This window comes from Zingiber officinale, chromosome 1A (assembly GCF_018446385.1).
Source record: "Zingiber officinale cultivar Zhangliang chromosome 1A, Zo_v1.1, whole genome shotgun sequence".
NCBI classification, from domain to species: domain Eukaryota; kingdom Viridiplantae; phylum Streptophyta; class Magnoliopsida; order Zingiberales; family Zingiberaceae; genus Zingiber; species Zingiber officinale.
In genome coordinates, this window is record NC_055987.1 from 184,166,547 (window position 1) to 184,181,288 (window position 14,742).

At 38.2% G+C, this 14,742-nt stretch overlaps 1 protein-coding gene across 1 annotated transcript; it reads left to right on the top strand.

The window, feature by feature from the left end:
- The first annotated feature begins 2,329 nt into the window (after window positions 1-2,329).
- On the top strand, window positions 2,330-3,619 carry LOC122013234 (peroxidase P7-like). The gene is made up of 3 exons (XM_042569588.1): window positions 2,330-2,590; window positions 2,669-2,860; window positions 2,985-3,619. Exons 1-3 carry the CDS (start codon window positions 2,369-2,371, stop codon window positions 3,540-3,542), a joined length of 972 nt encoding a protein of 323 aa, XP_042425522.1. The 5' UTR covers window positions 2,330-2,368; the 3' UTR covers window positions 3,543-3,619.
- Window positions 3,620-14,742: the final 11,123 nt, after the last annotated feature.

A 14,742-nucleotide genomic window follows, 5' to 3' on the forward strand; every position in this document is an offset into this window, starting at 1 on the left:
TGGATTTGAATGGAACTCGCTGGAATCAATTATAACTCACGAGCAACCATTAGGATTGTCATGCTATATTTCATACTACTCACATATTATAGGTTGTTGATGTTAATTAATTAGCTTGTTACTAATTAGGAGAATGTGGGTTTTTTTTGTCATTAATTAGGAGGACCATGAATTGTATGACAATTTATACTAATTGGTTTTCACCTCGATTATGCTGTGTTTAGGATTTAGGGTTTAGGATTTAAGAGTATCTATTTTTATATAAAATTTAACATCCAATATTTTTCGTTGGATATGTAGGCTAATGACCATAAAAATAACTCTCATCCCCGTACCAGTGATCACTATGGTCATTAATGTAGCTTGGGTGAACCCACTCATCTCGATGTCCGTTTATAAGTATGGTTCGGTTGATTAAAACTCCATTCGATTGACTGTTCTTTTAGGTTGATTGATCTTACTATCGGTCGATTGAATCTCTTGCTTTCTTTCTTTGCCGAGATATGATCTTCATACATTTATGAGCATTTATTATTCGATCGGTCGATCATCTTGTTTGGTCGATCAAACAGAGCAATTTCCCTATTCGTCGAGATTTGGCATTAATTCTCCATTAATGCATTAATTATTCGGTAGACCAATCTCCGGGTTTAGTTGACCGATCGGTTTGGCTTCTATGTTTACTTTAGCATGGTCTTACAATTATTTTGTATCAATTTGGTTCGGTCGATTAAAATTGTTGCCCTCTTCTCTATCCTTGTAAGATTAGACACCCGTTAAGGGGCACACTAGGCCCCAACCTTTGTGATATATTTGAGAAAGCGCATCCAAGTTAAACATCTCCTTTGCAATTCTGCCCCCTATTCAGGTAAAGGCATCTTCAATCGTTCGAGCTCTAAATGAGTTTTTTTTTAATGATTTTAATATGTCACATCAACATTATAAAAACTTATTGAAACATCTCCAATTGTTAGAATTCTAAGTGAGATTTTTTATGATACAATTCATAATATATAGTTGCATGACTCCATGCCTATTACATTAATTTAAAAATAAAAGAACATATTTGAATTTTCACTATGCTCTTAAACCACAAACCTTAAACCTCACCTCTACTGCTTTTAATTTTATAAACCTCTTACTAATCTAGCATTGGAGATGCCCTAAGACATCTCCTATATATGGAACTCCGTTCGGACAAGCCGACCTCTATGAGCTCCGTCTATGGCTCTCTCCTTAATCACTTGTGCATAGCAGTTCTGATCCACAATAGGAACTCTGCCGAGCGGGTCTTCGTCAATCTCAACCTCAACCTCAACCTCTGACACTTCTGACCGGCGCAGTATAACCCTAGCGAGGCAACCTACGCCTAAGCAACACTTTGCTAACGGCCTGACAGTACCAGAGCTAGGTACCCAACTACTATCACCCCTAATCCCCTATCTCACTCCGCTCAGTCAGACTACTCAGCTCACGGCGCTTCACTCGTGCGGTTGTCTATCTGGCTCGTACAGTAGCCTGCAAGTCCCATGTGGCAGTCCACGTGGAGAGTCCTTCACAACGGCTATATAAGATCCGACCACAATAAATGAAGGTATCATCTTCTCGTGCTCAGAGGCTTCTTTTCTTTCGAGCTACTAGTTTTTCTTCATGCCCCCGGGAGCTTTCGGAGGGGTCACGCGGCCACGTCGACGGCGACGTGCTTTGACCAGCAGGAGACCGAGACCCGAGTGAACACAGACCTGCGCGCCACTGTAGCTCTGAGGAAAGGAGGGGCCCGAGCGTACGTACGGTACGGAAGTAGCACCATCAGTCACATTATTGTGCTAGTTTTTTTCGGCTACAACAATATTACTAATATATAAAAAGAATACTTTATTCTTTCTGTTTCTCTTCTTTGAATCATGACGATGAAGAAATTATGGCAGTTGACTGGCTACGGGCAACTCATGCATAAAGTCCATCCGTGACAGCATTTGAGCAAGTTAATTCGTCTTTTGCATATATAGATATATAGTTAACCTAACAGTCGTTGTTTAACTCGAGGGCAGTTCAACCTTTACGTGCGTCTACACTAATTAACATCACAAAGAAACTTGGAGCCACCTGAAACTTAACCTAATGGCGAGTTTTTCAAAAGTACGTCCACTCTCATGCATAGATATATACATCATCATTAAGACCGGCCAACTGCATGCCACTTTATGATTTCATTAACTCGACAAAAATATTTTCTATATAGCTTAAATATTGACCACCAAAGAACCTATATATATATATATACAAGAGAAGTCTGTTTAGAGAGTACTACAACATACACATCGAATTAGCTAGTGTTTCATTAATTAAGCTCGTAATTAATTAGTTCATGGCTTTCTCCTGCAGCAGAATATTGCTCGGAATGTTCCTGCTCTGCAGCAGCAGTGTGGTTGGATACGTTCATGCCCAGTTCCTGTCGCCTGACTTCTACAATAGCAGCTGCCCGGGGCTGGTGAGTATTGTGCAGGAAGAGATGAGGAGCGCGGTGGCGGCGGAGAGCCGGATGGGTGCGTCCGTTTTGCGACTCTTCTACCACGATTGCTTCGTCAGCGTACGTATACATGTATATGCATGCATGCATGTATGCGATTAATTAATGTGAATATATTCATGGTTCCTAATCGACCAGGGCTGTGACGCGTCGGTGCTTCTGGACGACACGCCGGCGTTCGCAGGCGAGAAGAACGCGATTCCCAACGCTCAGTCGCTGCGCGGCTACGAAGTGATCGACGGCATCAAGGCGAAAGTGGAAGAGGCGTGCCCCGCCATCGTCTCCTGCGCTGACATCCTCGCCCTCGCGGCGAGGGAAGGCACCGTCCTGGTAATCGATTTTGTCTCGCGCGTTTTTTTTACAAATTAAGGTTTAGAATTTGATTATTTATTTGTGCGAATTTAATTTGCATGGGAAATTAATTAGATTGTTTGGTGCATATGTATGTATGTAGCTCGGAGGACCGAGTTGGATGGTGCAGCTCGGCCGGCGTGACGCGACGACGGCGAGCCAGAGCGCGGCGAACAGAGAGCTCCCCTCGCCCTCTGCTACTCTCAATGGCCTCATCTCCCTTTTCGTCTCCAAGGGCTTCAGCGCGCAGGACATGACCGCGCTCTCCGGGGCCCACACCCTCGGCTTTGCCCGCTGCGTCAACTTCCGGCCCCGCCTCTACGGCGACGCCGACGTGGATCCGGCCTTCGCGGCCCAGCGCCGGCAGAGCTGCCCGGCCGCCAGCGGCTTCGGAGACGATAACTGGGAGCCGCTGGACGCGCAGAGTCCGGCCGGGTTCGACAGCGCGTACTACCAGAACCTGATGCTCCGGCAGGGGCTGCTGCGGTCCGACCAGGAGCTCTTCAACGGAGGCTCGCAGGACTCGGTGGTGACGATGTACAGCAACAACGCGGCGGCGTTCAGGAACGACTTCGCGGCGGCGATGGAGAAGATGGCGGGGATGAGCCCGATGACGTGGCCGAGCGGGCAGATCAGATTAGACTGTAGGAGGGTCAACTGACAATAATAATAAGTATTATTATTATTACAGTTATTGTTAAATCGCACGCCTTTGTTTATATGGCAATATATTTTTGTTTTGGTGTTTGATTTCTACTATTAATACTTTTGTCATCTTGAGTTCCAAAATGCTGTCGATGGGGAAAACGCCATTTTGATCCTCGGATTTTGTTGAATTTTTAAAAATGTTCTTAATTTTTAAGGCAAAAAAGGGAACCCAAAAAAAAAAAAAAAAAAAATCAAAACCCAAAATTTACTACATTTATTTATTCTATATAATGTGGTGGTAAAATGAGCCTACCAAATATGAGTCAAAGGTGGAGATAACAATGGACATGAAGATCAAGATTAAGACGATCAAAGGTAGGAAGTCGTTTGATCACCAAAGTTGGCCGAGCGAGCGGTAACGAGCCGACCAGGCCTAAAGGGTTCGTTCGACCAGGAAGCTAATTGCCTGGGCAGATCGCTCATCTGATCGGGACGACTATGGAGAGGACATCAGATGCTCAATTGTGACGACCCTACAAAGGCTAGTCCGACCAAACTGCATGGTCGGTCGTGCGAGGAACAACCTACCGAGTTGAGCAACCGTGGAGAAGAACATTTGAGATTGACTAGGAAGGGAATCCTGGCCGAGCGGCTCTCCCGCTCGGCCAAACAGTGAGACCCCTTACCTAGCTCATTGTATCCTTCTAGGAGTTGGTGTCGTCGACAACAGGGCATGATCAACAAACAAATCATACGATGGAAGTTTTCACTGTCATGTCAGAGATTTGCATGCCCTGTTAAGGAATGGTGTCAAAGACACTTTTCTAACATGTCTTTTCAAATGATAGTTGGGAAAACATGCGCGTATCTTGAGAAGTGTGCACGTCTGTTACTGGAGCACTATATAAGGGAGGGTCCATGCACCGACGAAGGTATGCGTTATTTGTGCTAGAGCTTCTATTGTTGCTACAGTTTCTTGTCATCTTTTCTACTATTCCGGTGACTGACTTGAGCGTCGGAGGGCCAATGTCGGGGACCTCTTCCCTGAACCAGCACTAATGTTCTTTGTGTTGTATAGTGGAGCGGAGTCTTCACATGGTCAATCGAGGAGCCACTTCCCCATCCAGTCGTCTTTACCGTTTTCAGACAGGATCATATTGTAGGATCAGAAATTCGCAAGAGGAGGGGGGGGGGGGGGGGGGGGGAATAACGATCGTCGAAAATTTGATTTAAAACTAAGTTACGCAACGAAAAATGGAAGAAAAAAGACAATGCTAACATAAGTTATTTTTACTTAGTTCGAAGCCTTCGACGACTCCTACTCCAAGGTTGCACTCGTTGAATGTTTTCGTTGAGCAATTCACTAATAGTTCGAAATTGTTATAGATTTCAAGTATAATAACTACAAAATAGTGTTACCAACAACAAAAGAAAAGGATCTTGATCGCCGGGAGCTTCACAGCATAGCAGGAGCTTTTTTGGAGTACTAAGCAGAAGAGAAAGTCGTAGTAGTTGTTGTTTAGAAGATCCTGGTCGAAGGCCTTTAAATAGATCCATTCTGAGCGCCTAGAACCCCTCCGGGCGCCTGGACCACATGGCTCGGCCAATCGACGTGCTTCATGTCAGCTTGTGGATAATTCTTCGTGTCCGGGCACCGGACTGCCTGGTGCCTGCGACCCCGTCTGGGCGAGCCTGGTCCGGGCGCCCAGACCCCTTTTCTTCAACTTCTCCTCTTGCAAGAAAAGGCTAATACAGGCAATCGAAAAATATATTTTATCCTGTAAAACAGAGTGATCCTGTCCGAGAGTCAAGGTGATGGACGTTGGGGGACGTGGCGGTCCTGTTGACTGTTGGTGGACTTCGAGTTGGAGAGACCTGCAACCACAGTAGCGTCAGTGCCGAGCCAGGGAGGGATTCCCCTGGCGATGGCCCTTTGACGCTCAAGTCAATCATCGGCGATGTGGGAGCAAAGAAAGAAACGAATCGAAAGAAGCAGAGTAACAGTAGCTACAGTAATCTTCGCATACTTCCGCTGAAGCTTGGTGCTCCTTATATAGGGCTACCGGGAGCACGCGTGCACGCTTCTTGAAGCTTTCCCTAAAAAGACCTGTCAGGAAAGTGTCTCTAACACCATACCTTAATGACCCGAGCATATTTCTGACATGACAGTGGAAGCTTCCGTCATACGATCCTCTACCCTGCCATGCCACCAACCATGCCGTCTGTCGGTGGCACGAGTTCCCACAAAGATATCGGCTGATTCTCCTTTTGTCTGTTAGTGGACCGAACGGGATGGCCGCTCGGCCATCCCTCAGCCATCCGGGTGTCTGGCCCTTGGGCCGAATGGGGTGGCCGCTCGGCCAGCATCCCACTGTCTGAGCTCCACTGTTGTGCCTAGATACATTTAAGTGACTGCTCAATTGCGCTCCCGCTTCGCCAATTCTGAGGTTCGACTTAAATCCGAGCGAGCTGGCCGCTCGGCGTGTGCCTCGCCGGCACATGGTTTTCCGAGCGTCGGAAGCTCGATACACGACCTAGTTGTAGTGACATTGAGTTGATATTGGCTTGGCTATCCTTCACCCCGGTCCAGACATTGAGTTGATACAGGGGTGTTGACCGTCCAGACTTTGACTTCCATCGTGGCAATGACCCTCTGAAGGGTGGGCCCTTATCATCGGATCACAAGGGCGTTGACCATCCAGACTTTGACTTCCATCGTGGCAACGACCCTCTGAAGGGTGGACCCTTATCACCGGATCATAGAGTTAGCACAACATAATAAAATATGAGTAGTAATTAAATCCTGTCTTCAAGAGATCAGGACCTTGTCAAGTCCTCAATTTAGGTTTCCCAAATGGACCTAAGTTGGATCGATGCCTACAGTTCCCTCAATGGGGAACGCATCCTCACTGGATCTCTCTTCCAGTTACTTACTTTCACTTACCACTTGCAGTCACTTGACTTGCCTCTGACCCACCAGGTCTTACTGCCAGTTGTCAGGTTTGATGACCCAACTGGACTTCGACCTGTTGTTAGGTCCTGCAGACCCGAGTCTCGCAGACCTATCTGGACTTCCATCAGCTATCAGGACCCGCGGACCTAGCTGGATTTCAGCCTGGTGTCAGGTCCTTCAGACAATCAACTCCTGCAAACTTGGTAGAAATGTTAGACAATAAAACACTTTAACTTCAGTTGGATTCTCAGGAACTGACGACCTGGGGTTTATCCTGTCATGCGCCTATGGCCTGTGTACCTGCATGAATCTCCCTCCATATCCGTGGGGTCGACACTAGGGGGGCCGCTAAGGTAGTGGATCTACCTTTTTTAAACCCCTTATCATTTATCAAAACATGAGTTGGATCATTAGTGCAAATTGTACCAACAATCTCCCCCTTTTTGATACAATGACAACCTGGGTTAAAGTTAGAAAAAAATAATATTTAGACAAAAAATAAACAAATGATTAATTTTGTTTTACATTTTTTGTTGTTTTTCTACAGTAACCCTTACCCTCCTCCCCCTTTGACATTCATAAAAAGAAATAGGGTAAAGGAAATGCAAACACATAAATAATGTCATACAATAATGAAAAAAAATAACTGAAGGTAATGCTTTGTATATCTCAGACTTAGGGAGAGGTTTGAAGTCAATATTTAAAACAAAATTTCTAAGGAAAATTTAAATATTTGAGTAGATTTCCAAAAAGTTTGTAAGTAAAGTTGAGAGGAAACTTCAGAAATTTCTAAGTAAAATTTGTCAAAATTTTCAAAATAATTTTAAAAAATATTTTTCTAAAAAAAAGATTGAAAATATTTTCAAAGGTAAAAAAATCTTCTAAGGAATTATTTTTAGGAGTATTTTTGAAGTAAGTAAACTGTTTTAAGTGTAAAAATTTTTAATTTAAATTTGTCAAAAATTTCCTAAGTAAGAATTTTAAAGTTATTTTATAAATTTTTTCTAACAAAAATTATAGTACTTGCAAAGTAATTTAAAAGACTTTCTAAATTTTATAAGTAATATTGAATGAAGTTTTTAAAAGATTTCAAAAGGAACCTTTCAAGACTTTGTGCTTTTCTAAAAAGCTATTTTTCCAACTTTTCAAAACATTTTAAAGCTATTTTTGCAAATAATTTCTAAAATATTTTTGTTGAATATTTTCAAGGAACCTTCCAAGAGGTTTGTACTTTTCTAAAAAGCATTTAAAAGTACTTTTAAGGACATACCAGTTTGAGATTAATTTTTAAAGTACTAAAAGAAACAAAAAAAAAAAGATTCTGGAAAAAAATAAAATTATTTTTAAATTGTTTAGACAAATTCTCTTCCTTAATCTGATATCTTTATTTGGAAAATAATCATTCAATTACTAATATCTTTAGTGCATGTCTAACCATTAATTACTAACTATCTACCAGAAGATAGTAGTGTTAACTTGGTTAGTCAGGTTAAGCAAGATTTGATCGAACTTATTGTTTATTAAGGAGGATTACTTAACTTGATCACTGTATTATGGTGTTTTCGCCCAGACTTATGTTGATGTACTAATATAAGTATCTTAAGTCCAGGCAAGAGGCCTATGCATCTCATACCATTCTATATTTTTGAATACACAACCAAGGTAGACCTAGTGTGTTTATGAGATACTCATTTTCTAGATCTATAGGATCATGCTTTCTATGAATTTGATCTAAACTAAGGCTACAATAATTTTGCAACACTAGAGAAATAGAAATTTTTAGAAAGCATAAGTAAATACTTTTCCTAGAATTTGCAAATCATTTAAAATTTTATTTTTAAAAGTCCTAGTCTATCATGCACATTCCCAATCGTCTTCCTAAATTATTGAATTCAGATTCTGGTAGTGGCTTGGTGAAAATATCAGCTAAATTTGACTTGGACTCAACATAGTTGATTCAATGTCTCCTTTGGCGATGTGATCTCTAATAAAATGATGTTTTATTTCAATATATTTAGTTCTTGAATGATGCATTGAATTTTTGGTTAAGTTGATTGAACTGACATTATCAATAAGGATTTTTACATTTTTATATTCTAAGTTAAAGTCTTTTAATGTGTACATCACCCATAATAATTGTACTACACAATTGCCCATTGCTATGTACTCGACTTCAGTAGTAGATAAAATAACACAGTGTTATTTTCTACTAAACCAGCTGACAAGTGATGATCCAAGTAATTGCCATCTACCACTTATACTTTTACGATCTAGTTTACAACCAGCATAATCGGAGTCTAAGTAGCCTATTAGTTCAAAATTAGGTGTTCTAAGATACTAAATTCCTACATTTGGTGTTCCTTTTAAATATCTAATTTTTTTTTTACATTAGTTAAGTGGGATTCCTTAGCACAGGTTTGATATCTAGCACATATGCTAACTGCAAACAAGATATCAGGTCGACTTGCAGTTAAGTATAAAAGACTACATATGCCACTCCTATAGTATTTTAGGTCCACAGGTTTTCCATTTGGATCACTATCTAAGGTTGTGTTAGTTGTCATTGGTGTTTTTTTCTTTTGTATTTTCTATTCCAAAATTTTTAAGTAATTCTTTGATATATTTTTATTGGTAAACATAGTTTCCTTCATTAGTTTATTTAATCTGTAATCCTAAAAAGTAAGTTAGTTTACCTACTAGGCTCATTTCAAATTCTTATTCCATTAGGTTATAAATTCTTGTAAAAATTTTGAGTTGGTTAAACCAAAGATTATGTCATCTACATATACTTAGGCTATAAAGATATCTTATTTGACTAACTTTACAAATAGAGTTGGATCAATTTGATCTTAGTTGAACCCTTTGGAGATTAGGTAGGAGGTCAGCTAATCATACCAAGCCCTAGGCGTTTGTTTAAGACCATATAAGACTTTCTTAATTGGTATTATCTATAAAGATATGGTTAGGATTATCTATACTTTCAAACCTAGGTGGTTAACCTACATAAACCTCTTCTTTTATTAGTCTATTTAAGAAGGCGAATTTAACATCTATTTGATAAAGCTTAAATCCTTTATAGGTTGTATAGCTCAATAGCATTCTAATTGACTCAAGTCTGGCTACTGGAGCATATGTTTAGTCATAGTCAAGTCCCTTTACTTGACTAAACCCTTTAACTACTAGCTTAGCCTTGTTTCTAATAATTTCTCCATTTTCACTTAGTTTATTTCTGAATACCGATTTTGTTTCTATTACCTTTTTATTATCAGGTAGTGGTACTAAGTCTTAGACTTCATTTCTCTCAAATTGGACCAGTTCTTCCTGCATGACTATAATCCAGTCTGGGTCACATAGGGATTCTTCTATAGTTTTGGGTTCAATTTTAGAGATTAATGATATTTTACTTATATTTTTGAAAGATGATCTAATCTGAACTTTTAGGTTTGGGTCACTTATAATTTGTTCAATTGGGTGGTCTGAGCTGACTCTTATTGTTCTTGGCTGTGATTGTTCTTATGGTTGATTTTGTTCAACTTCGTATTCGTCTATTGGATTTTCACTTGCTCCCCCTAGATCAGTGCTTGCTCTAGCAAAATCAATTGCTTGGTATTGAGGTTGAGTTAGGTTAGGTTCTTTAGTAATTTCATCGAATTTTACATTGGTTGTTTCCTCAATTCTTAAAGTGTTTTTATTGTAAACTCTATATCCTTTACTGTTTAGGGAGTACCTTACAAAGATTTCATTTTTTTACTTTCGAGGTAAATTTTTCTAAATATTCTCTTGTGTTTAATATGAAAACAGGACACCAAAATACCTTAAAGTATTTTATATTTGGTAATTTATTATAGTAAATTCAAATGGGGTTTATATTTTTATTTATTGTTGTTCTATTTTGTACATAGCAGACTGTATTAATAGCTTTTGTCCAGAAATATTTTGACAATTGGTATTCATTAAGCATTTTTCGAGTGACTTCTTGGAGTGTTCTATTTTTTCTTTCTACTATTCCATTTTGTTGCGGGGTACTTGGACATGTGAATTCTTGATGGTACCCATTTTCTAAGCAAAATTTAGTGAACCTATGATTTTTAAATTTTCCACCATTATCACTCCTAATTCTTTTGATTTTTTTAGTCTTTTTCATTTTCAGTTTGTTTACAAAAATTACTAAATATTTCAAATGTTTTATCTTTATTTTTTAAGAATTTTACCAAAGTGAATCTTGAGTAATCATCAATTATTACTAGACAATATAGATTTCCATTAATAGATTTTATTACACGTGAGTCAAATAAATTTAGGTGTAGTAATTTAAGTGTTGAATTAGTTTGAATTTGATTAGTTGGTTTGTGAGTTAATTTAGTCTATTTTCCTTGTTGACAAGCATTACAAATTGTTGATTCTAAGTTAGGTAGTTTTGGTAATCCTCTAACTAAGCCATTTAGTTTAGTGAGGTTTCTAAAGTTGGTATGGGACATTCTCCTATACCACAACCATGTTTCCTCTTTTTGTGTCAAGTGACACTTAATTGAGGAGCTGACTAGGCTGATTGTATAAATACTATTATTCGTAAGTCCTTTCAATTTTATTGTAGGATTTTCATATGTTTAATTAATCATTCAATGGATGTAAATATTACATTATATTTTGAATCACACAATTGATTAACACTAAATAGGTTAAACTTGAAATTTTTAATAAGAAGTACTTTATTAATAATAAAATTGGATTCTAATTCAATGTTGCCTATTCCAATTACCTTCAGTTTACTGTTGTTTTTAAAGGCAACTGTTTCTAGTTTTTTGTAGGTTAACTTTGTGAACATTGTTTGATCCTCGGTCATGTGTCGGGAGCAACTACTGTCCAATATCCATTTAGATTCCTAAAAATTTAGAGAAATAAATTTTTAGTCAGGTGCGAATTTTTTTATAATTATAATTTTTAGCTTAATTTTAATTTTAATTTTTATTTAAATTTAAATTTAATTTTAAAATTTTGTCCTTATTCATCTCACTCAGTCTAAGTTTTCAGACAAGAGATTCAATGGTTTTGTGAGATGAGTTAGATAGAATTTTAGAGTTTGGTTTAACTTGTGTTTGATTCAAGTTTAACTTTGGTTTCAACAAACAAGTATTTTTTGGATAAACTTCTAAGCTGTGGTGAGTCACCTAGAATTATTAGAGTAACCACGTCTTCGAGGTTTTCCAAATAGTCCTTATCTACTAAACTTAGTAACAAAACTTTGATTTAATCAGTTAGGATTGGTAAGGGGTAACTTCAGTTAGTTCCACTAAGCCAAATGTACCAGGTCGAAGCCATATCTTCCTAGACATGCATAGATATAGTTTCCCTAACCTACTATCATTTAAAATTTCTCCAATGCTATTTTTTAAGTTAAACTTTTGTCCATTTTTAATCTAATCCTAATTACCCTGCCAGATAAACTATTGTTTTGGAGGTGCCAACTAATTTGGGTCTCCCCTAAATTATTGAGTTTTTAGTTTTAGGTTTAGGTTTATGTTGATTGTTTTTGTAGTTATAATAGATTTGATGGTAATTTAGATTAGCCTCATAATTATTTGATTTAAATTTATTTGAGTTTGAATTGTTAGACTTCATTTTACATTTTAGATTTAGGCTTGATTTATTTGAGTTTATTTTATTCTTTAGTTTGGAATTTACCTTTGAAGATTTATTTTGGTTAGGTTTTGAATTAATAGGTTTGGTTGGATTTGGTTTTAGATAATAAATTTCATTTTTGGAGACATAAAACTGATTGAGTCCTATTTTCACGGTTAGGCACACTTTCGGAACCTAGGCTTTAGTTTATTTCTTATTTTGGCTTATAACTGATATAAAAGTTTTGTTAGTCGAGATGGACTTGTATTCGAGACTGGACTTATTGTACACAACTCTTTGTGATCCAAGTATCAAGTTTAGATATTTGTATCTAGTTGTGATTTTTTCTAACAAATATTTTAAATTAGTTACTTCAGCTTTAATTTAGAGTTTTCTTCTTCAAGTCTTTCAACTTAAGTTGAGTTAGTGTTTTCTATTTGTGAGTTTAATTGTTCCTTAAAATGTTGGTTTTCCTTAATTAAGGAGCGAGTTATTTTGTGTTTCAAATCTTATTAATTTTTTATTTAAGTATGCAATTATTTTAAAAAAGTTGGAGGTTAAGATAGAAGATACCTCGTTTGAGCCTTCGGATATGAGTGCAAACTCGTGGTTTTATTCGTCTTTGGACTCGTCGTCTTGCTTCGACTCGCTTTCTGATTCTGGTTCTGTTGCCATCAATGTGAGGTAGTTGTGATGCCTCCCATCTTCGTCATCCCAGGTCATCTTATCTTGCTCCTGCATTTCAGTGTTAACTAATTTATTCACAGGTCAGTTTAGTTCTGTTACCTTGTCATCGTTTGTTCCCTCGTGTAGTTTGATGAGTTTGTCCCACAACTCCTTCGCGTTTTCATGTGGGCCGACGTAGTTTAGCTCTTCCTTTGTTAATCTGCACTGGATTATGTTGAGAGCCTTGAAGTCATTTTGAGTCTTCTTCTTCATTTCTATATTCTAATTTTCCGTGTCTATTGGAATTCTGATGTTGTCAACGGATGCCTTGTATCCTTTGGTGCCGCTGAACCATTGGTCGAAGTCGGTCTTCAAGTACACCTCTATCTACTTCTAGTATGGGAAGTCATCACCATTGAAGAGGGGAGGACACATGGTGTTGTATCCCTCATTTTGGGCCATTTAAGTAACTTTTGCACACAAATAAATAAAAAAAAGGAGATCCCAAGACTAGGTCTTGGATTAGCAGTGTGGGAGATAATAAAAGTATTTAGAAATTTGATTGGTGTTGCACCAATTCAAAGTATTTTGTAACGAAAAAAACTTTACCCAAAGAGGTAATTATACCAATTTGGATTATATAAAAAAAGCTCAAAAACGGAAAGAGATGTTAAAAACAAAAAAAAATAACCCTGACTTGATTAGTGGTGATACCACTTGTTGGATCAAAAATTCGCGCGGGGGGGGGGTGAATAGTGATCGTCGAAAATTTGATTTAAAACTAAGTTACGCAGTGGAAAATGGAAGCAAAAAGACAATGTTAACACAAGTTGTTTCTACTTGGTTCGAAGCCTTCGACAACTCCTATAAAACAGTTCGAAATGATTATAAATCCCGCACTCGTCGAGTCCTTTCGTTGTCCTACAGTTCGACAACTCCTACTTGGTTCTAAATCCCGCACTCGTCGAGTCCTTTCGTTGGGCAATCCACTAATTGTTCGAAATGATTATAGATTTTAAGTAAAAGAACTACAAAACAGTGTTACCAACAACAAAAGAAAAGGATCTTGATCGTCGGTTGTCGGAGGAGCTTTACAATGCCGCAGAAGCTTTTTTAGAGCACCGAGCAGAAGAGAAAGTCATAGTAGTACTTGTTTATAAGCTCCTGGTCAAAGGCCTTTGATGCAGGAGGAGATCCAAATTGGGGGTTTTAAAGTAGTTATTCGTTAATTTTTTAATTTTATTTAATTCTGTCCTAATCTCAGGAACTAAGTTTTATTAGTTAATTTATCCTAAATCTTAGAGAATAAGTTTAGTTGGTTATTTTTCTATTTAGACATTTTTTTAGGGTTTTAAGAGCTATATAAACCTATGCTTAGATGATGTTTAGGACAAGTTATTTTGATATTGAATCAATTGGTTTCGTTTAAACCATGTTACAGCTACATCTCTTTTATTTTTCTATTCCCGCTCTTATTTTTTTCGAGAAGGTTTTTTTTTTAACCTACCTTGGGCTACTTCTTATTTCATTATTTCTCTCTTGTTTTCTTGTTAATTTCTCTGAAACATCACGCCCCATGTTGGAAATGGGGAGAGTGGGGATATGGGAATGTAGCCCATGTTCCCCACTACTCATAATGAAAAAGGTCCATTATGCCCCTGGTTTATTTCTCTATATAAAGGGGATGCGTCCAAGGATCATAAGAGTGATAATCAGGGTGCATTGGAGACGAGAGTAAGAGGAGAACATCTGAGGCGGTGGGATTTGGTTTGTGGAATTGCGGAGGGCTTTCCGATCTTATGATCGCTCTTCCGATAGCGAGTTTCGCCATTGCCGATTGCGGATCTGCGGGAGATCGCTGTAAGTTTTTATCGCATTTTAATTAATTCCTCTTTCATGCATTTAGAATTTCTACACCCCAGAATAATCTATATTCTGCTCGGCGTTAGTTGATATCAGAGCTTATTAAGATCTA